At 47.4% G+C, this 25,503-nt stretch overlaps 1 protein-coding gene across 2 annotated transcripts in view; it reads left to right on the top strand.

Moving 5' to 3' along the window:
• The window catches only part of KIF16B (kinesin family member 16B), a 293,315-nt gene that overhangs the window by 150,543 nt on the left and 117,269 nt on the right, over positions 1-25,503 (top strand). For both annotated transcript variants that reach the window (XM_082645904.1, XM_082645905.1), the window contains exons 16-17: positions 8,426-8,508; positions 9,937-10,025. In XM_082645904.1, coding sequence (XP_082502030.1) covers positions 8,426-8,508; positions 9,937-10,025 — 172 coding nt within the window. The remainder of the gene's footprint in view (positions 1-8,425; positions 8,509-9,936; positions 10,026-25,503) is intronic.

Genomic DNA, 25,503 nt, shown 5'->3' with positions numbered 1-25,503 from the left:
TCTAGTTCCAAGGCCCATTCAGTTTTCCAAGCCTTTATGGTGCTATTCCAGGCTGTCCCATGTGTGTGCCATCCAGCGGCCAGCCTGGGAGCTGAGCAGTGGTCTGGCTCTTAGTTTAACTCTGTAAGTCTCCGTGTGCTGCTTGGGGTCAGCTCCCTGTGTGCGCCGTTGGGGGTGGCCCAGGAATTCAGACACAGTTCCATGAGGTTGCCCTCCTGAACTCCTCTCTCTACACCATCTCTCAAGTACTTTCTGGTTCCTTGGGTCTTTCCTTTTCCGCCCTCCAGCTGGACGTCTGGAGCTGTATTTATACTACTCTCTCATGTTCTTCCTCTGCTTGTGCCCATGTCCGGGCCGAGCAGTGAGAGGACAGAGAGGAGAACAATAAAGCAACTGGCGTCTGCCCCACCCTCCTGGGCCCACAGCTCCTGGGATTGGAGAGAGATTTTCCCCTCCCTCCCAGATTTAGGCATCTGTGGGCCCCCTGCTGCTGCCCCTATTGCTGCTAGGGGACCCTCTCCCTCCTCCTGGAACCAAAACTAGAAGCTTCTCCTGGAGTTCTCTCTTTTACACTAATGTCAACTTTTGGGTTTCTTCCCAGATGAAGCCGGGGACACTGGAGGAAAACAATGGTAAATTCATCATTGGTCAGTGGTGCTTTAGGTCCTGGTCTCTTTCAATCCACCTGCTTCTGTTTGTTTTCAGACCCCTCAGATAGCTGCTGCATGTATTGTGTCCAGGCTATCAGGTGTAGCTGCATTCAGAGGGAGAGGCAGGTGGAGGATGCTGTCCCACCTCGGGCAGAACCAAAACTTCTCCCCCAGCGTGGCTTCAGACTGATGAGAAAGGAGAGATTTACCCAAAGCCAAGTTCCAAAATGAATGAATGTATTTGTCATAATGGTCCATGGAGAAAAGTGACTTAGATACAGAATTATCTAAAGGCTGGAAAGTGGGTGAGGTGGGGGGCAGGAGTAGCAGGAGACCAAGTAGCCTTGGCTGCTGAATCTTGGCAGGTTTGTACGGCTCCCAGATCCCAGACTGGTGGCGTGGATCTTCTGTGGGATGTGCTCACCCTTCAGCAGATTAGTAATGTGGTTGCAGAGGTGAAGGAGAGCACAGTGTTTTTATAGCCTGGGGAGGCTTGGGGGTGGGCCGTAAAGAGAAGGAGTTGATGAAGGTAGGAGACTCCTGGTGCTTAGGGAGAGGGGAGCAAGGGAGGCATTGTGGAGGGAAGGATGGGATGTGGACAGCCTGTGGGAGGCAAGGCTGAATAGTGGAGATTGTTACTAACAGAAGGAGTAGTATTGTTGGTAACAAAGAATATGAGCTACTGGGTACCAACGGAAAGAGTTACAGTCAGCCCTCCGTATGTGTGGCTCCACATCCCAGTGAATTCAACCAACTGCAGGTTGAAAATATTCAGGGAAAAATTTCCAGAGAGTTCCAAAAAGCAAAACTGGAATTTTCCGTGCTCTAGCATTTACATTGTATTTACAGCTATTTACCTAGCATTTACATTATATTAGGTATTATAAGTAAGGAGGATTGTGTAGGTTACATGCAAATACTAGGCCACTTTATATAAGGGACTTGAGCATCCCTGGATTTTGGTCTTCCTGTGGGCGTCCTGGAACCGTCCCCCATGAGGGCTGACTGTGCTAGCAGTTTGACCAGTTAGTGTAATGCCTTCTATTCAGTACCTTCGAATTTAATATTTCATTGTCTGCTGTCTGGAATCATCCTCTAATTATCTCTTGTACTTAATCCATTGTCTTTTGGAAGGATGAGAGCTGCTGCATATACTCTTTTTGTATCTCCCCTGAGGCTTCAAGAAGAAAAAATTGAGCTCACCCCACACCCACACCCCCCCCACACACACATCTAAAAATTTCTTTGGGGGGATGGGACTGGAGTGTCTTGAAATTTTATAAAGCTCCACACTTAGCCCATGCATACAGTTGGGCAAATGATTTTTGTTGGTTATTTGGCTGGAAATCTCAATAACAAAGATTGAAAATCAATTTTCTTTCTTCTCCGGCGTCCCAGAATCTAATTTGACAATTTTTACTTTGCCAAAAGTAAACAAGGGTTTAAGTGGTTTACCTGAAGCAGGATATTGCAAGTCCACATTTGAATTATAAACATTGAAAAGGAGAGGACGGGGCCTACCTAGGCGGCTTTTTGGTAAGGTGTCACGTGCATTTACATCCTTCACAAATATTAACAGGCGATCTGATGGCATGCTTTGTACCTGCTACCCTTGATGCTGAGTGCCTGTCACTCACCTGAGCCTGCTGTCAGCCCCAAGCCATGTGACCTGTTTGAATCCGTTAGTATTCATGTGAAATTTCATACCCACCACAAGCCCCGTGTCAGATCTCAAATCTTCCCCATCTCGCTGCCCAAAGCCATTTTGAGATAGAGAAAAATTACTACATTTCAAGTGTCGTAAAAGCCAATGTCACAAGGGTCCAAGGCCCTAGAACATATTACGTAATCTGTTCTTAAGTATTGGCATATGTTAGTGGAAATTAGACTCTATCAGGGCCCCCAAATGGTGCCATTATCATAACTTATTTTAGTATAAATATTTTTAAGGCCTTTTATAGGGCTTAAAATTATCATACACAAAGCAAGTTTCTTTTAGCTTGAACTAGGAAACGGAATAAGAGCTTCACCCTTTCTGCCTCACCCAACTTCTCATGCGATACCATTCCAGAAAATTTTTCTGGACAGAGCTTTGCTTTTCTGACTGTTGTATCTAAAATGAAAACCTCTCTTTCACTGAGCATGGTTTAGCAATGCGTTATATATCCTGTCTCTGTGTGTGTGTGTGTGTGTGTGTGTGGTGAGGCATAGAGGAGGGCCTTTCTAACGTATGATTAAATTCAGAATGTGGAGCCCTGAAGCAGAATTTCTAAAGGCCTCCTGTTTTTTGGCCTGTAAGCTCATGTTACATTGCACCACACCCTTTTGGGAATACAGTTGTTTTTTTTGTTTGTTTGTTTGTTTTTGCGGTACTCGGCCTCTCACTGTTGTGGCCTCTCCGGTTGCAGAGCACAGGCTCTGGACGCGCAGGCTCAGTGGCCATGGCTCACGGGCCCAGCCGCTCCGCGGCATGTGGGATCTTCCCAGACCGGGGCACGAACCTGCGTCCCCTGCATCGGCAGGCGGACTCTCAACCACGGCGCCACCAGGGAAGCCCGGAATACAGTTATTTTATGTGTTCATATTAATGGTAACTCAGAATGAAATAATTCGAACATCATCACCTCAGAACTATTCATATGACAACATTTAATTTAAAACAGTTGATTTTTATTTGTGCAGTAGCAGAATTAGAAAATCTCGCATAAAATTTGCGGACCGTAATTAAAAGTGATATTAATGATTATTATCCCTACACTCCTTAGAAATCACTAGAAATCTTTACATGTTTAATTTTTTTCAGTATGCCTGAAATATTAAAATAGAAAATCAGTGGTTTCGTTCACAGAGACTCAAGTAAAGCTTTTTTTTGTTGTTACCAAGTGTCTTTGTCTACCTTTTTATGATGTCGTTTCCCCTCCATCCCCTTCTAAGATCGTTTGGAATTTGTCCTCAAGTATTTAACAGGCTCTCACATGATCTCAAAGATGCCATCATGTATTTCAAGGAGGTTTAGATATACTCTAAAAATGACAAGTTAAGTGCATCACAGAAAGTCCATGTGCTGTGATTAATCACATTAACGTCAGATCAAGGAGTCGCTGATAGTTAAGGAGAATTTAAGATCTGGAAGGAAGCGTTGACGACTCGGTGAGGGAGCTGAGCCCTGGCGTGGTTACCCCGTCAGGCAGGACACGAGCTGGGTCTCTTCCGAAGGCCTTGTACCATCACTCACTCATTCATTCATTCATTGCCTTTTCCCCTTCAGTGTTTTGCTTTTTAAATATACTCACAAGTCTCCTTTAAACAAAAATATCACAAAATATCCCATAGGGTCTGTCAACTCCCGACTCCAACTACTACCAACTCTGTCTTTCTCTTCATAAACAGACTTCTTTTTCTTCTTCTGGTTTTTTTTTTTTTGCGGTTCGCGGGCCTCTCCCATGGCGGAGCACAGGCTCCGGACACGCAGGCTCAGCGGCCATGGCTCACGGGCCCAGCCGCTCCGCGGCATGTGGGATCTTCCCGGACCGGGGCACGAACCCGTGTCCCCTGCATCGGCAGGCGGACTCTCAACCACTGCGCCACCAGGGAAGCCCTCTTCTTCTGTTTTTTATTGAAGTGTAGTTGACTCACAATATTGTGTTAGTATCAGGTGTACAGCAGAGTACACAAACTTTTTGAATGAGTTGTCCACACTCAGGAGACCTCAACTGCGCTTTCCGTGGGCTTCTGAGGTTTTCCTTCTCCCCCTCTGAGGGTCCTTCTCTGTTTCCTTTGCAGGTTCATCTTCCTCTCCTTGAGCCATTAAAAGCCAAGCTCCTCAAGGTGCTCAGTGTTGGATGGGCCATCTTTTCTCCCACCTCTCTGTTCTCTCCTCTCTCCCACACCTGTGGCTTCCTTTATTAGAGATGACTCTCAGATGTATATAGAGAGATACCACATTCTCACACACACACACGTATATGCACATATATATGTATACATCTCTACCTGATATCTGTAGAGATGTGTGTGTATATATGTATATACACATGGATCTTAGGTAGATATGTACACATATATGTGTGTGTATGTCTGTCTCTATATTTTGAGGTATATAGTTCATCTATAAATTTTTTTTGAATTACCATCAGGATTAATAAGCAATTCTTAATCCTCCAACTTTCTAGATTTCTTCATTTTGATCATTTAACAGAATATACTTGATAAAAACCAGGCGTTCTTTCAGAATTATACTTGCCAACATCAGGAGAACATCTTAAACAAAATATGCTTTATTTCAGCACCATATCTTCTCATCACAGAGCACCAAATTATCAAAATTTATGCATATATATATATATAATAGAGAGTAAAGTAGGTAGGAAGGTGGGTAGGTTGGTAGATGGACAGATGGATTGAGAGACCTCCTAGGCGTTTCTTCTGGAGCTTCAGGCCCATATTTCTATCTGCAAAAGGCATCTCAAATCCATTATGTGTAAAACCAAACTCAAGATTTCTCCCCCAAACTGATTTTGGTCCTTTTCCAGTGTTCTCAGTCAGTGTGAACAGGTCCCCATCCAACTAGTTACAGCAAAGCCCAGGAGCATCTTCTTCACCTCCCTGGTCCCCCTATCTGGCCCATCATGAGTCCTGGTGATCTTATCTCCCAAGTATCTTCTGGATCTGTTTATTGACCTCTTACCCCTCCCTTCCAGTTCTGAGCCACCATCATGTTTGACCTGGACCACTGCAGTAACCTCTCACCTTATTTATCTACATTTCCTCTTGCCCTCTGGTACATTCTTCCAACAGTAGAAGAAATGATCTTCCTGAAACTCACGTCTAATTGTGTGACGCTGCTGTTGCGCAAAGCCCTTCAGGGTCTTGCTGTTGCCCCTACGTGAAATACAAGATGCTTTACTGTATCCTGAGCAGCTCTACATGCTCCGCCCTCCCCACTCTCTCCAGCTTCACCTTGTGCGGTGCTCCCCCTGGTTTCCTCTGCTGTGTTTCCCGTCACTCCTCCTCCTCCTCCTCCTCCTCCTCCTCCTCATCATCATCATCATCATCACCATCACTTTTTCCTGTCACAGTCTGTTGGATATGCCCCCCTCCCCCCGCAAGAGCTTGTCTTAAGCACCACCTCCTTCACGGCATCATTCCCTAACCTCCCCTGCAGCCAACCCCCTTCTCGCATGCTCGTGAGCCGGGGGCAGGGTGTCTCTCCTTCAGTTGCAGCTTTGCGTTTATTTGTGGAATTGTTTGGTTAGTGACCTCTCCCTCCTGCTTGTTTACAAGTTCCATAAGGACAAGGTGTGTGTCCCACTCGTTCACCTCTGCATCCCCACCCCCAGTTCTTATCACAGCACGGTAAGTGTGCGTTCATTCAGTATCCGTTGAGTGAATGGACACACAGCAGCATCATGTAAAAAAAAAAAAAAAATGAAGCACATCTTTTAAGCCAGTAGGTTTGTCCATAAAGGAATATGATAGAGGAAAGAGAAGGCACCAGCCTTAACAGAGCCCCTTTTATGTGCCAGGTGGTCTATACACATTATTTGGATGGAAAGAAGGAATGGTCATGGGTAGTTTTGTTTTCTTTCACAAAACTCCTCGAAGGGATTTTTTTGTGTATTTCATGCAAATACATGGGTGGCAAGATTTTTTTCAGTGATTTAACATGATATGAAATATGTCTCTGAAATACTATCCTATTTTTCCATTAACGTATTTTAGCAACTTTCAACTTGTGTGGCTGGGCATTTGATTAACAGAAAAAAAAAAAGAATTGGACTAGGTGTAATTAACACCTCAAATGAGATTGCCTTGTCTATCTCTAATGTCATTTTAAGAACATTAAATACACATATATCCTGGACATGGCTACTTTTGACTTTCGTATGGCACACAGTTTTGAGTCCTCGTCGTAAAAGGCATATGGGAAACACCTTTCTTCATTGTGGTAATGGTGCCTTTCCATAATTGGGAAATATACAAATGTAATTTTATGTGAGGGGGATAAGCAGACTGTAGGTGGATAATATCCGCTGCTGTCCTTCTGAGTCTCCCAAAACCGTGTGCTGCGTCTCATGTTGACTCCATTTCTGCTATAAAACGACAGCCACCAGAACCAATCCTTCGGTTGCTTGCTGTGGTTATGACCTAAACCCTTTAGGTTCTAACCGTGTTGAATTTGAAGCTCCTTTGAGAATCTGTGACAGTGTGTCACATAGGCAGGTGGATGTGCTGGTCTGAAGCTCCAGAGTGGCCATGTAGGGTATTGCTGTTACCTGCAGGGTCCCGGTGGAGCTGGTACCCAACTAGAGGTCACGTGCCCTGTCCAGAGGAGGCAGCCAGCAGTAGCCCAGTGACTGCACAGATCTACTGATACCACATCTTCTAAAATTTTTGAAGGGAAGCCAGAAACTCAGACTTTTATGTGAAAACTACCAATTTTTAACCGTTGACAGTGAAGGATTTTGTTTTTTATATCCACGCGGGACACACAAAACACATCCATGAGCTGATTTTTTTCTCTGACCTTTGTTGCAGATTCTTTATCCTGGCTGCTAGTTCTTCATGGTCTCTCTCTCCCTCATCTGTCCAATATGGGTTCCTGCTGCTGTTTCACACCCCCTGCATCTTGGCTGGACTTGACTCTCTCCTCTCTCCAAGCCCAGGAGGTCCATCTCCTGTCTCAGGCTCAGCCCCTCCCCTCGTCACCCTCACATGGAGCATCTCTCTTGTCCTGTGAGACCCAGCTTAGGTCCTTGTGCCACCTCCTGCACCCTGCACTCATCACTTTGATCTGTCACGGTTGACTTCTAGATGAATGTCTTATCTTCACAAATAAGTTGCATTCTTTTTCAGGACAAAGACTGAAGATGGGGTTTGGGGGGGGTGGTTTGTTTTGAGACTTGCTTGACTCTCAGGTGCGAATGGGACCAGAAAAGATAGTGAATCTCCTAAATGCCTCCAGGGACAGGGAGCTCACTGCCTTCTGTGACATCCAGGCCTGTTTTGGACAGCTCCTATCTTAGAACGCATCTGTTTGCTTAATCAAGCTGAAATTTGCCTCCCCACCTAATGATTTCGTTACCCTTGGGCATTTACACTGAATTCTTCTGCCCCTTGTACACTCATTTTCTGAACAAGCAGGACCCTAGTCAGTCCAAAGGAGCTGTTCTTGTGTGTCCAATGTAGCCATCTAAACAGGGTTTTCACAAGAAGCAGTGTTTTTATGTGGAAATAGTCGCTGTATATGTGCATTTTCTTTCCTATCGAATTCTGAGGGAGTTTTTAGTAATAGTGACCTATTACTAAAAACCTATTGCTCTGGCAGTTTCACCATGTTTTCATTTGAAAGCACTGTCCTTTGAGGTATCTACTTTTATTGGCATTAATAAACATTTCCTAAATTGGTGACCATATGCTTTGCTTGATATTCTCACATCTCTTTGGTTAACTGATTTCTGTTTTTCTTTCCAACAATCAAAAGTCTGATTATCTGTATACTGAGTTTTAAATCTCTTACGATATTGTAATGCTTAGATCCCTCACTTCTGCCCTGGGTAACATGAGTATTGTGACACTCGGCTCTAAAAATAAAAGCATCTGAAGATTTAGAATTGGCTTTATGTAAGCAGACTTTTGCGACGAAAGCCTCCCCTTACTCTATTGTTGTGTAGTACGCTGGAAATCACATCTTAGCTGCAGGATTCCATGTTAGAATGTCACCAGCTAACCAGGTTGCTCACTGTAAGCTCATTGCTGTTTCTGTGTGTTCTTAGGTGCCGTGATCCTCCTGGGAAGAACCAATATGTTTCGCTTTAACCATCCAAAGGAGGCCGCCAGGCTCAGGGAGAAGAGGAAGGTGAGCAGCATGGAATCTCCTGTAGCCAACTCCGCTCTGGGAGGGGCTGGGGTGGGGGAAGGGGGGTCTCCACTCTGGTTCCAGCAATTTAACTTTCTGGAGCACGAACCAACCCATAGCCTGGATTGATTCCAGAGGGTTTGTTTCCCAGCGGATGGCTCCCTGGTGAAATAGGCTAGCAAGTCAGATCCAGAGCAGGAGGAGAGACACTGCTTCTCGACCCTCCTCTTGAGCCCTGCATCCCCTGAAAGGAGGTGGGCATCATTTCACATTAAGTGGAGAGTGCCTTCCACTCAAGAGCATCTGTTTTAAGAGTGAACCCCATATCAGAATCACTTTCATCCAAAAGTCGGCTCGCTTCTTATTTTCATTCACAGTAAACTGGATTTTTGATTAGGGTGTGAAGCAGAGAGGGGGTGAACTTAGGACGATTGGAAGAGGCTTCAGCTTGGAGGGGGCTGACCAGAGGGCACTTGAAGGGCTGGATGAGGGAGGTGGGCAGAGGACCAGAAAGAGACAGGAAGAAACGGAAGGGAGAGAAACCTGTTTAGGACACCGTGTTGACCTTAGACCAAGGGAGAGAATGAAGTCACAGCTGAGTTTTCTGTGAGCCAGGCACTGTGCAGAACCTCCACATGTACCAGTGTATGTGCACAGAGGCTGTTATTACACCCACATCACAGATGATCGAGATGAGAAACTGAGGCTGGCCTGTCCCGTGGCCAGCAAGTGGGGAGCCGGGGCTGCAGCTCTGACCGCTGACCCGGACGTGTGGCCTTTCACCCTGAGTTATGCAGCGCCGCATCTCAGCCTGCTTTTGCTGGGGCTGCCCAGAGTTGCCAGTGCCTTAAATGCGGAATAACGAGAAAGCCGCAAACCCCAGCCTTCTCCAGGGCTGCCAGTTCCAGCCTGTGAAGCCTATTGTCTGTTCCGGCCCAGAGTCGCCCTGGAGGGCCCTTTTCAGGACAGAGTTGCAGGGCAGAGAGGGAAGGAAGCAGGTTTGCTGGTAACTTTCCATGGAAGCACGACAGGTTAGGCTGTTGCTCTTTTGGTCTCCCTTCACCTCTCCCTCTCCCTCTCTGTCACTCAGCAAGTGTGGGTGCTGCTCCTGCCAGGGGACAGGGTTGACACAGATGCTGTCACCCCTCCCCTCCACTTGAACGCAGCAGCCAGGTCGGTCAGGGAGATCCACAGGGCTGTGCAGTTCCCGTCCGAGCGCACTGCGGCCCTGCTGGCCTTAGCGTGGGGCTTGGGTTCCAGACGGATCCCTGGCCTGACCCCCGACGTGCATCCTCAGAGAGGCCAGTTGTGTGCAGGCTGACGGGGGGTGTGAGCCCCTCGTTGCCTCTCCCCGGTGGAGCGCGGGGAGCACGGCGCACGGCCTTCCCTTGTTGCCGTGGTAACCGCTCTGCCCTGTGTTGCTCTTAGAGTGGCCTTCTGTCCTCCCTCAGCTTGTCCATGACCGACCTGTCCAAGTCCTGCGAGAACCTCTCTGCCGTCATGCTGTACAACCCAGGGTGAGTGGACTGCGGCGTCGCCCCCCCTGGGGTTGTCACTGTTGTGGTGTTTGTCGTGTCGACCCCATTAAAGTCATTAATTAAAAAAAGAAGTCAGGGGCTTCCCTGGTGGCGCAGTGGTTGCGAGTCCGCCTGTCGATGCAGGGGACGCGGGTTCATGACCTGGTCTGGGGGATCCCACGTGCCGCGGAGCGGCTGGGCCCGTGGGCTGTGGCCGCTGGGCCTGCGCATCCGGAGCCTGTGCTCCGCAACAGGAGAGGCCACAGCAGTGAGAGGCCCATGTACCGCAAAAAAAAAAAAAAAAAAGAAGAAGTCAGTTAAATAAAATAAAACTTCTGCAGTCAGGCCTCCTTATCACATCAGCTGTAGTCATTTTCCAGGTTCCTTTCCAGCCCTTGCTGCGTATGGACATCCTTTAACTTAGTTATAATCACGACACAGGAGGAGGGGAGGGAGGGCTGGCGGCGGGGGGCAGCTGATGTGGGGCCGTGGAGGCCCCTGGAAGGAGTTTTCTAACCATTTGAGGTCTTTAAGCAGTAGAGGAACGTGAAGATAAATTTACTACAAATATTAGGATGTGTGTCGTCTGGAGAATGTAGCAAAGAAGTGGGAGACCATTTAGGAAGCTACTTCCTTAGTCCCGGTGGGAGGTACCAGTGGCTTGGGTCTGGGTGGTCACCATAGTGATGGAGCATCGTGTAATGAGGGGCGGTTCCCAGGCTCCGGGTTTAAACGGTTGGGCAGGTGATGCACCTGCTCCTGAGGTGTGGGAGGCAGGGATGAGCAGCCTGGGCTGGCGGTGGGGTGAGGGTTCAGTCAGTGTATCTTTCCTGTTAGGTTGGAAGCTTTTCGAGGTCAGAGGCTTATCTTACTAATTTCTGTATTCTAGAGTGTCATTCACATAACACGCTTGACGAACGTTTAGCAGACAGATTAAGAATGAAATTTTAGGGCTTCCCTGGTGGCGCAGTGGTTGAGAGTCCACCTGCCGATGCAGGGGACACAGGTTTGTGCCCCGGTTTGGGAGGATCCCACATGCCGTGGAGCGGCTGGGCCCGTGAGCCATGGCTGCTGAGCCTGCGCGTCCGGAGCCTATGCTCTGCAATGGGAGAGGCCAGAACAGTGAGAGGCCCGTGTACCGCAAAAAAAAAAAGAAAAAAAAAAAGAAATTTTAGTAAGACACATGCGTCCTTTGGGGGGAAAAGGTTTTTCATTAGTTCCTCTGGGCATGGGTGTTCTAAATGGTGGGAAATGGCACATCATGCAAAGGAATGTGTTTCTGTGCACGAGTCAGTTTCCCAATGACACTGCAGTTGGTTGAATAACCTCGAGTTCATGTTCGGGATCCTCAGGCAAAAGGTGGGAAGAGGGCCTCATGACGAAGTGAAGACTTAGGCCAAGGTAGTCAGAGAATTGAAGGAGAAACACTGCGGTCAGCTGAAGAGATGGTGCTGGATGGGTTGGATGCTGCTGTGATGCATCCTGTTCATCTGGCTTCAGTTAGCAGACACACTTCCTATCTGTCCCCCTTGCAATACTCATTTGTTGAAATTCAAATGACTTAATACTTCATCATACCTTCATTCCCCCGACTCCAGGCCCCGCCCCCAACTTGCCACCTGCTATAGAGAATGATTACCCGTGAATTTAAACATAATTGGAGAGAAGTTGCTGCCTCTGATTTATGGGAAGCAGACACCTTGTCAAGTTCTGTGCTCCAGCAACTGGGCAAAACAAAGCGGATTAAAGCTAAGCTGGGCTGTTTTTACCTTTTTCGATGTTACAGGTGTAACTATCCTTGGCCTAAAGTAAGCACCACGCGATAAACGGGAAGAACGTTGAAAGAAGTATGTTCACTGCTTGGACACTAGCTGAATAGTTGTTACTTAAATCTAATAAGCCGCCTGCACACAGAGTGTGTTAGTTTCTCAAGATGGAAATGTAGGGCTGAGATGCTTCAATAGGGCAGCGAGTATTTATTGAGGGCGAGGGGAGACCATAAGTGTCAGGTGCCGTGTTCTCTCTGCCTGAGAAAATGGACACATGGGTGTGAACCCACTTAGCGTGAAGTCATGGAAGTTGTATGATTCAGGATTAGTGGCCTGTGACCTGGGAGGGCCAATGGGAAGGGAATGGTGCAAATTGACATGCTTGGAAGGGATTCTCTTCCGGTGTCCATGCCTTGTAATGTGTTGGGTGATGTAGAAAACCAGAGACGTTCAGAAAGAATCTTTCTTGATGTTGAGATCACCTCCAGCCAGCATCATGGGATCTGTGCCATAAGCCTAAATAACGGGAACCCACTTGTCCTCAGCGCTTATGGAGATCAGGCACTGTCCCCTTTGTAACATCCTCCCCAGCTCCCCGCTCTTCTGTGTCCTCTCATTTCCATAGCAGTGCGCAGCCTGTAGTAAATAGCTGGGGCCCATGGCAAGGGGAGGCTGGTGTGGAGGGCATAGCAGGGCTGTGAGGAGCCTTAAGTAGTAACCCTCCTAAGTCCCTGGTCTAGCACTTTCTTCTCCGTAGTTGAGGATATGAAGATGTTAGAAGTCTATAAAGATGCCTTATCTCGGAGAACAAAGCGGATAGAACACTAACCAGAGATTCAGCCCTGGATGCCCGCCAGGTGGGAATCCCAAATCACTCCCTTCTGTTCTACTTGAGAATTCTGTTCAAGATTCACAAAAAAACTGGATTCTGTGCTGGGCCCTGAGATGTTTGCAGGAAGAGGTTTTCCCCTGGAGAGATGTTCTGGGAAGGAACATTTTATGAGCAGACAAGGTGAATGCTGGCCAGAGTCATGCTGAGCTTAGGAAGAGATAAGAGAGCTCCGCAGGTTGGGGCCTGACTGGGGGCCGCTCTGAAAGCCGTGCCTGGGCGTGAGCAGCTTGCTTTGATAAACAGATGTCTATTCTTTGAGGAAATGCACTTTGGGGTTTGGGAGGATGGAGCAGGAGAGATGGCAGCTCAGGTTCTGCTGACACCGTCACAGCACCTGTGTACATGTCACGTTTTTAGAAGTTCTGGTTAGTGTGTTTAGAATTTATGGTTATGAATAAAATGTGTGGCCCCAAATACAACAGAGAATCATTTTCTCTATACTCATAAGCATTTGCTAACTCATTTCTTCACTCTTTTTTTTAAAATTGTGCTAAGATACACTTAACATGAAATTTGCCATCTTAACCATTTTTAGGCGTACAGTAGTAGGTGCGTTCACATCGTTGCAGCTAACCTCCAGAACTTTTTTCCTATAAAACTGAAACTCTGTACCCATTAAGCAGTAACATCCCAACCCCCCTCCCCCTCACCCCTGGCAACCGGTATTCTATTTTCTGTCTCTGAATTTGACTACTCTGGGTACCTCATATAAGTGGATTCATACATTATTTATCTTTTTGTGACTGGCTTTTTTCACTTAGCATAATGCCTTCAGAGTTCATCCATGTTGTAGCAAGTATCAGAGTTTCTTCCTTTTTAAAGCTGCATAACATTCACATCTTAGGTATCCATTCATCTGTCGATGGACACTTGGGCTGCTTCCACCTTTTGGCAGTTGTGAATAATGCTGCTCTGAACACGGGTGCACAAATATCTGTTTTGAGCCCTTGCTTTCAGTTCTTTTGGGTATATACCCAGAAGTGGGATTGTTGGATCATGTGCTAATTATGTTTTTAATTTTTTTGAGAAACTGCCACCCTGTCTTCTGTCTTAGGTGCAACCATGTTACATTCCCATACTAACAGTGCCCAAGGGTTCCAGTTCCTCCACATCCTCACCAATATGTGTTATTTTCTGGTTTTCTTCTTGTTAGTTTTTTCTTTTGTTTTGTTTTGGTTTTGATAGTGGCCGCCCTAATGGGTGTGACGTGGTACCTCATTGTGGTTTTTCTTCACTCTTTGTTTTCTTTCCATTTTCTTAAGAATTTCCAATCTGGAAAATAGTGTTTGGAAATATAGAAAGATGGAAGATGTGAGATTCAGCTCCCCCAGTAAGTTTAGTAAATAACTGATGAGTGTCAATCTGACAAGGATCCATTTCCTGATGACCTCCCTCGAGCCCTGCCACGTTCACTTCAACCAGCTCGTTCGCCTGTATCTCAAAGCCCAGTCCATGGAGTAGGGCTTCAGGAGGTGTTTCTAGCCAAGGAGAGATGTGATCATATTTGCCCTGAGAGGGAACAGTGAGGGCGCTGAGGGAGCTGTGAGAGGGACCTGGAGGTGAGGCCTGAACTAGGCAGCAGTGGAAGGAAGCCAGAGGCAGGGGTGGGCTGCACAGGCATGCAGGGCAGGAAGTGGTGAGGCCCGAATGGACAATGGGATGTGGGAGGGAAAGAAGGAAAAGCTGGTAACATCCGTTTTGTGGCTTAAATCATTGGTTCGGTGTCGCATGCTCTCCAGCTGAAATACAGATACGGGAGGAGGGCCAGTTGGTCGAGAGGCAGGGAGGATACTGAGCACAGCCTTGAGAAACTGGACCCCGGGCTGCGAACTTCCTCCTGGGAGTGACTGCACATGAGCACAGGGCCAGCCGCCGGGCACCCCGTGGGGAGCGCGGGGGCCTCTGCAGGCTGTCACAGGCGCAGGGTGAACGCGGGTCCCCCGTTGGCACGTCCTCCTGCTCTTTCTGTATCCAGTCAGCTGCTGGGTGAGGGCCCTTGTTTGGCCAACCTGTGCTGGGGCTCAGTTCCCTTGGAGCGTGATTTAGTGTACAGGGAAGACTGTGGTGAAGCCTGGCGGAAAGCAGGGAGCCGGGAGCCTTGTCTTTGCCCGTGACGCTTGGACTCCTCTGGGTTGATGCTGAGTGAGCGCAGCTGTGCAGCTCCACCCAGGCCCCTGGCTGCAGCGCCCCGCCCTCACTGTGGGGGGGGTCTGTATCCACCTTCTCAGTGATGGGTCTCACAGGCTTCAGCAGGTGGCCTGGCCCTGGTGACAGTGCAGAGTTTGGGGTCCCTTACCCCGTATTTACCTCTCTTAGGACCAGTTTGGGATCAGCGTTCTCCTGCTTTTAAAACTTTCTCCCTCTTAGGCGAACTGGCTTTTGGCCTTCTTAATGATTCCCTGACGCTAAGTATTGGCTTAATAAATGTTAGCTGCCCCCCAGCACCGCCCCCTCCCCTGCCCCAAACCTCCTCTCTTCTTCTTTGTTTCTCTCTTATTAAACCTTCGTGAAGGGACTTCCTTGGTGATGCAGCGGTTAAGAATCCGCCTGCCAATGCAGGGGACATGGGTTCGAGCCCTGGTCTGGGAAGATCCCACATGCCGTGGAGCAGCTAAACCCGTGCGCCACAACTACTGAGCCTGCTCTCTAGAGCCCGTGAGACACAACTACTGAAACCTGTGCACCTAGAGCCCGTGTTCTGCAACAGGAGAAGCCACCGCAATGAGAAGCCTGCGCACCGCAACGAAGAGCAGCCCCTGCTCACTGCAATAGAGAAAGCCCGCACACAGCAACGAAGACCCAATGCAGCCAAAAATAAACAAACAAATAAATAAATTTATTTATTAAAAAAAAACAACAACCCTCATGAAGATGTCTTTGTTAAGAGGCCAGGACTCTTCTTTAGCATCAGCTGCTCCTTTCCCTTAAGCACCAGCCAGCTTTCCAGTTACTTAATAGAAGTCATGGCCCACAGCATCCCTGGAGAAGATAATTTTTCTCCCCGAGTTGGCTCCACCCAGGGACTCTGTCTTCCCAGCTCTCCCTCTTCCCGACCCCACCCACACCTCGAGCAATTTCAGTCTGAGAATCTTGCTGCCCATCGTCGCGGGGGAATGAGCAGGAGGGATTTTCCTCTTTAAGTGGCCGACATGGTCCATCCGTGAGGAGCAGCTGACGTTCTGGGGTCATCGGGGCTCTCGTGACCCTGCACGTGATTCCTGGTTTCCTCTACGAGGTGACACGGGGGACTCATGGACCTGCCCCTGGAACCTGTCCGGCCTTGAGCCGAAGGGTGGGGCTCACCACACCCCCTTAGCCCTTTGTGGTGACCCCTTCTTTGTGCAGGAGCCCCTCCTCTTCCCAGCAAGTGGCCCGGCCCTCAGTGCCTCTGGGATGCCCTCCGGGCCCCGACGTAAGCACCCATTTGTCTCCCACCATTATCTTCTGCCACTTTCCACCTTGAACTTCAGGCTCTGTTTTAAGTGGGCAGAACGTCTTCCACACCTCTCTCCAGGCCACATCCGTCTCTGAGACTGTCCACAAAACCCTCCCACTCTTCTTCCCGTGGGCAGCCCTCTTCAGCTTTCAAGGTGAGTGTAGGAACTGTCTCCTCAGAAGCACCCTGTGCATCTCCAGTTTGAGCGAAGTGCCTCCTCTTCGTCCTCTGGCAGGTGCTTGGTGCACACCTCTATCATCATAGCTTTTTCCCGATTCCTTTAGTTGATGCTGGTGCCTGCTTTCCCACTAGGCTTCTTGAGGGCGGGGCCATGCCCTGCTCCTCTTTGAATCTCCAGCATCTCACACGCAGTGGGCACTTCACAGATGTTCACCAAGATGTAGGTTTGCAGCCGAAATGCTCTCAGCGCGGGAGATGTGTCTGCTCATGGGTGTCCAGGTGCCTCGTGCTTCAGATGGGTCCTTATGCACTGTTTAGCATCTCCAGACTAGCTGGGCCTTATCTCTGTGAGGCTCTCACGCACACAGATGTACTTCATGCACGTTCTGTGGCTTTCTTGACTGTTGCACATTCACATCTCTTGGTTTCCTTGGTATCCTATAGACCTGAGTATGTTTTTTTGCAGCAGATTAAAAATGTATGCTACGGGCCTCCCTGGTGGCGCAGTGGTTGAGAGTCCGCCTGCCGATGCAGGGGATACGGGTTCGTGCCCCGGTCTGGGAGGATCCCATATGCCGCGGAGCGGCTGGGCCCGTGAGCCATGGCCGCTGGGCCTGCGCATCCGGAGCCTGTGCTCCGCAACGGGAGAGGCCACAACAGTGAGAGGCCCGCATACCGCAAAAAGAAAAAAAAAAAAAAAAAGTATGCTACTTAGTACTCAGTTCCTCTTAGAACAAAGCTCTCTGAAAGAATTACATCGGGTTTGCAAATTACTGTATCCAGTAAGATCCAACTTATCTTCAAAGCAGTCAGTTTCAACAGGCAACCTAGTAATTCTCCATAAAAACCCATGCTCTGAATCATAGTAAGATTTGGACTTTTTAAAAGTGAAGTCTTTGCTACCCAGGAACATTTTATCAGCCCAACTGGGCACGTCATGTTGGATGTATTGTTTCTAAGATAGTTTAGGGACTCACTGCCGGCCCACATCGTAGGCTTTCTGGAAACCAGGATTTGTAGGCACACATGCGTGGTACTTAGTGCCAGAGAATTTTTGGAGGAGGCAAAGCAACCTGGTGACTTCCTTTGGGAGTCAGCTCCGCTTTGAGAAGCACCCAGTCAGGGTCTTTGCCAGGAAACAGTTTCGCTGCAGGGGAAACATTCCTCCTCAAGGCCCAGTGTCTAAGAAGAAACCAAGCCCACTCCTCAGGCATCCTGTCTTGCTCTGAGGCTGCAAACAGGTGGCTAACTTGGCAGAAAGCGGGAGCTTTCACAGCTTTTTGAAAGTGCTCTGAGCAAAATTATATACGTTCCAAGTTCATTTCAGTCTTAAAAATAAAAGGAGAAAATTTCATTTGTGCATTATCCTCCTTTGAGCACTAACCATTGGCCAGCCTGTTTAAATGGATGTACTGCATTTGAAGAAATTCTGAAGAGGAGAAATGCCTGGGTTTCAAATGCGGTTGGGCCAAAACTATCTAAAGTCAAAAATCAAACCTCTCTTTGGCAAGCCGTCCAAGGAGCTTTATGGAATGTAGTGCTGATGGGGTTGATGGGCGTCAGGGCCAACTCAGGGCTCAGTGCAAGGCCCCTGACTCTGAAGACTGTCTGAAGTCATCGACAGTCAGGGGATAAGGCCAGATGAGTGATGGTTATTTTTAACCTAACTTATAGTTTTCATGTGTGAATCATTATGGAAAATTTAGAAATCACAAACAAGCAAAAAAGAAGAAACTACGGCAGTGAACACGTTGCTGTATATTCTAGTCTATATCTCTGTCCCACCATCTAGCCATCTCTGTCTTTCTCTGTGTGTGTGTGCCTGTATATGTATATACATTTACATATATACATTTATACTTACATACATTTATATGTGGTGTTTTACCAGGATGGGTTCACACTGGGCTTGTTTTATGCACTTATGTATCTTTCCCCTTCATATGTATTAACGTACATCATTTTAACATCCATGTGAGATACCATTGTATGGATATGCCGTACCTTACCTTCTGTTGGTAGGTGTTTTGTTGTCTAGCTTTGAACTATGGCAAGCAGTTGGGGTGAACACATTTGTAGCTAAATCTTTGTGCTTATCCATGAGTATTACTTCCTCAGGTGAGAAAAAGTAGAATGGGATTACCAGGCCAGAGGGTGTATATATTGATAGTTTTAAGGCTCTTGATAGATGTTCACAAACTGTTCTATAGGATGGTCGTACGTATCACCACTATTTATCTCCCACCAATACCACATGAGAGTTTCCCTTTCCTTGCAAACTGGAAAAGGATCCTCTTGACTCATAGACTGTGTTGATATGAACACACCCTCCTGGGTGCAGCTCTAAGCTGTATTCACAGCAGCTGGAGTCTAGGCAATCCTGCTAACAGTGGCTCTCTCTGGAAGCCTGTCCTGGGCATCCTGATCATCACCCGGGATTCATCAGGCACCTCATTTGTCCTGTGCAGAGCTCCGTGCTGTGTGCGGTTCGCTCCAGCCTTCCTGCTCCTTCAGGTTTAGAGTAGGGATGGGGTTTCGGAATGTGAAGCCGGAAGGAACTATATTCTGCATGCAGAGTTCCGGGATTGCGATGCAGAGAGCCAAAAGCACCGAGATACGTTACCGGTGAGGACTTCTTACCAGCTGACAACAGCTGTAGGAAAAGAAAGTTGTTTCATTTTCCTTCCTCTCTCCAACCCCTTCCCTATCTATTTCTTCCCTCCTTCCCTCCCTCTCTCCCTTCCCTCAACTGGAAGGATAAATACATCACACTGGGGAGAGAGTAAGAAAACATCAGTAACCAGGTGCGTCCTTAGCCGTACTGAGCTTAGCCTCCCTCTAGATTTCTGTCAGCTTCCAGGAAACAGGCACAGGATCTAACCTGTTCACTCAGTTCCCAGCATAGCACCTGGAACTGAATAGCCATTGTAATCCATGTGAACTAAGTGAATTCAGTTCTTCCCCTTAATTCATACCAATGTAAAAGGGGCTTCAGAAACAGAGCCTGGTCACAGCCGGAGATACTCTTGGTAAGACCCGCACCGTCAGGTGAGGTCATGTCCTCACTACAGGTCCTGGGAGGAAAGATTGCGTTGCCCGTGGATACAGTGCCCTGCTAACTCCACTTTTCTCTCTTCTCTCTCTTTCTGGGGTTTTATACATTGTTTTATCCTTTTTTTTTCTCGCTGACCTGGAGCGTGAAAGTTTTATACATGTAGTGGTTGGCAATATTTATGGTGCTGGTGATTTGGCTGTGTTTTAGCTGATGGTTATTTACTGTGTTTGTCTCTGCTGGTTTGTTTTATTGGGCCTTTCCATCTTTCAAAAGTTTGCTTTGCTGCAAGGCTGACTTCCTCTCCAGTCTTTGGTCTCAGTGGTGTCGCTTTTTCATGGACCATTTACTCACTTGGCAGTTGCTGTAGAGCCTTAAATAGTTTGTGAAGATGCACAGTCTTGGGGAACTTGCGGTGAACGCAGCTGAAAGAAGTGAGCTTCTTCCTCCATTAACAGAGAGCAACGTCAGTTTCAGGCAGGCCCCGGGGATGTGGCGAGCCGGTTCCAGACCACCGTGATAGAGCAGATACACAGTAGAGAGAGCCATGCACAGTGTTTGGTTTCCCAGTGCATTTAAAAACTATGTTTATACTGTAGTATTACATTATACTGTATGTTAAGCGTGCAGTAGGATTATGTCTAAAAAAATGTGCATACCTTAATTTAAAAACACTTTATTACTAAAAAATGCTAACCATCATCTGAGCCTTCAGAGAGTCACAATGTTTTTGCAATAGTAACATCAAAGATAACTGTTCCCAGATCACTGTAGCAAATATGATAAGAATGAAAAATTTTCAGGATAGTGAGAATGTCACTAAAAATGTGACACAGACAGAATGGCCATCGTCAAAAAATCTACAAACAATAAATGCTGGAGAGGGTGTGGAGAAAAGGGAACCCTCTTGCACTGTTGGTGGGAATGTAAATTGATACAGCCACTATGGGAAACAGTATGGAGGTTCCTTAAAAAACTAAAAATAGAACTACCATACAACCCAGCAATCCCACTACTGGGCATACACCCTGAGAAAACCATAATTCAAAAAGAGACATGTACCACAATGTTCACTGAGGCTCTATTTACAATAGCCAGGACATGGAAGCAACCTAAGTGTCCATCGACAGATGAATGGATAAAGAAGATATGGCACATATATACAATGGAATATTACTCAGCCATAAAAAGAAACGAAATTGAGTTATTTGTAGTGAGGTGGATGGACTTGGAGACTGTCATACAGAGTGAAGTAAGTCAGAAAGAGAAAAATAAATACCGTATGTTAACACATATATGTGGAATCTAAAAAAAAAAAGAAAAATGGTTCTGATAACCTAAGGGCAGGACAGGAATAAAGATGCAGAAGTAGAGAACGGACTTGAGGACACGGGGAGGGGGAAGGGTAAGCTGGGATGAAGTGAGAGAGTGGCATGGACATATATACACTACCAAGTGTAAAATAGATAGTTAGTGGGAAGCAACTGCATAGCACAGGGAGATCAGCTCAGTGCTTTGTTACCACCTAGAGGGGTGGGATAGGGAGAGTGGGAGGGAGACACAAGAGGGAGGAGATATGGTGATATATGTATATATATAGCTGATTCACTTCGTTATAAAGCAGAAACTAGTACAACATTGTAAAGCAATTATACTCCAATAAAGATGTTAAAAAAATAAAAATGTGACACAGAGACATGAAGTGAGCAAATGCTGCTGGGAAAATGGCGCTGGTTGACTTGCTCGATGTAGGGTTGCCACAAACCTTCAATTTGTTAAAAAAAAAAAAAAGCAGTATCTGTGAAGTGCAGTAAAGTGAAGTCTCTCTGTACTGACTTAGTTTTTTCTTTCTTGTCCTTGAATATAACTCCACTGTGAGCCACTTTAAATGATGAGCTCCTTTGTTTCCTGTTTTCAGAGTAGCAGAATGGGGGCTTCCCTGGTGGCACAGTAGTTAAAAATCCACCTGCCAATGCAGGGGGCAGAGGTTTGAGCCCTGGTCCAGGAAGATCCCACATGCCGCGGAGCAACTAAGCCCGTGCGCCACAACTACTGAGCCTGCGCTATAGAGCCCGCGAGCCACAACTACTGAGACCGTGTGTCACAACTACTGAAGCCCATGTGACTAGACCCCATGCTCCACAACAAGAGAAGCCACTGCAGTGAGAAGCCCATGCACCACAATGAAGAGTAGCCCCCGCTCGCCACAACTAGAGAAAGTCTGCACACGGCAATGAAGACCCAACGCACACAAAAATAAATTAATTAATTAAAAAAAAAAGCAGAATGATGAGCTGTAGGATTCCAAGTGCAGTCTGTTTCCATTCTGTTCCTTTAGATTTGCGTTGTCTGCTCAGGGGCAGTATTTCTGCTTCCCTCATTGTATAATTGCATGATCTAAAGCTGAATTGTATGGGTCAGCTGAGGAAGTGAGCCTTTGCCCAGTGCAGTGATGGATCGCAGTTATGGGCAAGGGTGGAAGGTAGCAGATTCCTTTTCATCCTACATGGCAGCATGATTTTCCTCTGAAGTAACATCTTGTATTAACTTGATTACCTGCCGTGAGCTCTCTGTAATTTGTTGACTCATTTGATTAGAACTTGTTGCTGATTCAGTCAAGGGTTCCTGATGTACATACATATCTGTTCCTGCTTCCAGGCCTTTGCTGGAAACGTGCTGTTTCCTCCTCCTGGACTGCTCGTCCGTGTGTCCGCCCGCTCTTCACATGGCTAAATCCCACATCATCTCTAAGATGTCAGTTTCAATGTCATTTCCTCGGGGAGGCCCTACCAACCCCAGCCCAGATTTCATCTCCTTGGATCTTTATACATAGCATCCTGTCTCTGTGGTAGCACTTTAAATAGTTGCTGAAATTGTGGGTTTTGGTGCAACTATTTGCCCACTCTTGGTCTGGATATTTAATGGAATATTTTTAGTATATTTAGTGAAAAGGTTTGATTTTCTTAATAATGTACCCCTGCTTCTAAGTAGGTGTTTGGGAAGCTGTTGTTGATTGAATGTGTGTGTGTGTGTGTGTGTGTGTGTGTGTGTGTGAATTGTTGTGCCGTAATGAGGACCCTCCACCCCTTCTTTTATCCCAGACCGTAATCCTAACCTTGAACAGCCGTGTCCCACATCAGTGACCTCAGATATTTAGTCACCATAAGGAACCCCCAAATTTTATGATCTACTGAGGTTAATCATTGTCATTGCTGGAGATGAGTGGAAATCAACTAGAGATTTGTAGAAGCAAAAAGGAAGTAAAACGGTTGCTATAATCACAGTAGATTGAGAAAAATGTTTGAAGTAGGTAGTTTGTCTCATTATAAATTGAAATGCTTATTACAAAAAAGTAAAGCATTCAGAAATGAATAAAGTGATCACAAGCATTCACAGTCCTTCCACCAAGAAATGATTGGTTTATATTTGTAATATTTACTTATATTTTATACTATATATGTTTAATTGTACACCAGGTACTATAATCATGCATTCTAAAAAGTATTTTAAAAAAACAACATTGAGCTCTCACTTGATATACAGTTCTGTGTTCTGCTTTTTCTTTTACTGTTTTCCTGGGAACTTGTCCCCAGGCCATGCAACACTCTTCTTCATCCCATGTTTATATCATCATGTAACTTTTTGTTTTTGTTTTTGTTTTTGTTTTTGTTTGCGGTACACAGGCCTCTCACTGTTGTGGCCTCTCCCGTTGAGGAGCACAGGCTCTGGATGTGCAGGTTCAGCGGCCATGGCTCATGGGCCCAGCCACTCCGCGGCATGTGGGATCTTCCCGGACAGGGCATGAACCCGCGACCCCTGCATTGGCAGGCGGACTCTCAACCACTGCGCCACCAGGGAAGCCCCATCATGTAACTCTTGATCATCATTGAGGCCTCTTGGAACTGTTTCTTCCTTTTGCCCACATAGATTGATTACATTGCAATTAATCAGCTTATATAAATCTTTCCCACTGTATTATTTGTCAGCTATGCCCCAGAATTCTTTATTTGACGATATCTGCTGCTTACATTAAAACAACAAGGGGAGGAATGGAGAGAGACGTCAGAGAGAAATCAGGAAGGGAGGCTTGAGACCTAGAAGAGGCGATGGCAGGGGAGGGCTGGGGGAGGGTGGCCAGCCCCAGGGAGGTACATAGGCGCTGCCCAGACCTCCCTTAGCCCCGTGGATGTGAGGCTCATGTTTCAAGCCCTGCCTGGTTGAGCGTGTGAGCATCGTGTCCCTCAGCACGCGGTATCAAAGGGGTGCAGGTGTGCAAAGCAGACCCGCAGAGCTCTTCACTTCAGGAATGTCTTGCCAGGGCAGAGGAGCTGTGGTGCATTTCAGGTCTTTTTCACGTCTTCAGACCCCCCTTCTCTGCCCACAAATATGCACAGCTTCTCTTTTCCTAAACGAACCTCCTCTCGGGCTACCCCGTGTAGATCCCAGCAAACCGCTTCATCAGGCTCATCTGCCATGTACATTTCCAGCCACAAGAGATTGCTCCCGTAAAGCATGGTGCATCTGCATTCTGAAATGGCATGATCTTAAACTGCGTTGTGGAATGATAGTTAATGATTTGGGGATTTGTCCAAGGTGTGTATTAAGAGGAAAAGGGTACACAATAAACTCTTGTTGTCGGCTTTCATCCGTGTGCGTGTGTGTTCGGCTGGGAGGCTGAAGGCTGTTTTCCAAGATGCCGCGATCGTGGTGAGGGACTTGACTGTATTTTACTCCCCTGTATTTTCTACCTTTGCTGCAGTTAATTACTTTCATCTTGAGAAGGCTGGAAGCACGCCGGTTGTTATTTTTTAGGGCACAGAGAACTCCGCCCTGGCTGACGTCATCGCCTCCTCACCCAGGTGTTCTGTGACTCTGTGTAATTGGGGTCTGGCTCTCAGCCTCATGCCACTGACTTCAAAGCTCTACCTGGAGTGCTCATTAGTTGAACACCTACTATGTGCCTTGCAGAAGGCCCTCAGGATACGCAGCTCCGCTGGGTCTCTGTCCTCCAGGAGCCCTGGTGGACAGGGCTCTGCCTATCCTCTGTGACCTGTAGGGTCCCGGGTGGTCTGGGCCTTGGCCCCTTCTTGGGCCACAGCTGCTCTCATCCCATCACTGTCCCCCGGTTGCACCTGCTCTCGCCATTCCAGTCTTGCTGTGCTCCCCGTGTGCCACACGTGGTCCCTGGTCATTGGCCTGGCTTCCCCCGTGTGTCGGAACCAGCTGCATCCTCGTGGTCACGCCCTCGCTCAGCTCTCTCTCCACCCTCCCTCCTGGCTTCAGGCTATTTCACAGCACGTATCACAGAACATCTTCACTGTTGTTTCGCTGTCCTTCTCCCCCCACCCCCACTAGAATGGAAGGTTTATGACGGTAGGGGCTTGGTTCCTTTTGCTGAGCCTCAGGGCCTGGGACAGTGCCGGGCACGTCACTGGCTTGTTGATCAAATGAATTGATGACGCGTGAGCCACGAGCTCCTGTTCCTCGTGCTCAGTGCCTTGTTTCTTTCGTCTTCCTTCTCCTATGTTTGTTCCACTCGATTTTCCCACTTCCCACACCGTGGCCATTGTTCTGTCCGTCTGTCAAGCAAGGCCCAGCTCAGACAGACAGCCAGGCCCCCTCCCACGCATGCAGCTATGAATGCTCTCCCTCCACCCCGGCAAGGAAAACATGGAACTTTCTGCTTGGGCTCCTCACGTTCTGTGTGATCCATATGCACACATATTTCACTTACAATTCACCCTTAAGACCTGAAGACAGTTTGTCCATTCTGTATGTCTAACACACTGCCTTGCACATAGTAGGTGCTTGTTAAAGGTTTGTTGGACGTGTGGCAGGCATGGCTGAATGAAGTGGCAGGAACATTCCCTGTGGCACACTGTTCTGGTCTGTCCACAGGGGAGAGGTCCATCTGGGAACGGTGAGTCATATTCAACTCTGGGAGGCTGTTTCTGGGGTACACGTTGCCGTGGTTTGGTTAAGGAGGTGAGATGGAATTCCAGAGTTGAAGTAGGAATGGAGGAAGAATAAGAAGAGGTAAACTTTGCCCTTGACTTCTCTAAAGAGGAGGTCACCTTGGGCCTCTCCCTGATCCGCAACACCCCCACCCCGGCCCCCAGGCCTCAGTCTCCTGGCCTGTAAAGTAGTGG

This window comes from Mesoplodon mirus (genome assembly GCF_964341445.2).
Source record: "Mesoplodon mirus genome assembly, chromosome: 15".
Lineage (NCBI taxonomy): Eukaryota > Metazoa > Chordata > Mammalia > Artiodactyla > Ziphiidae > Mesoplodon > Mesoplodon mirus.
This window is presented reverse-complemented; position numbering and strand designations above follow the sequence as displayed.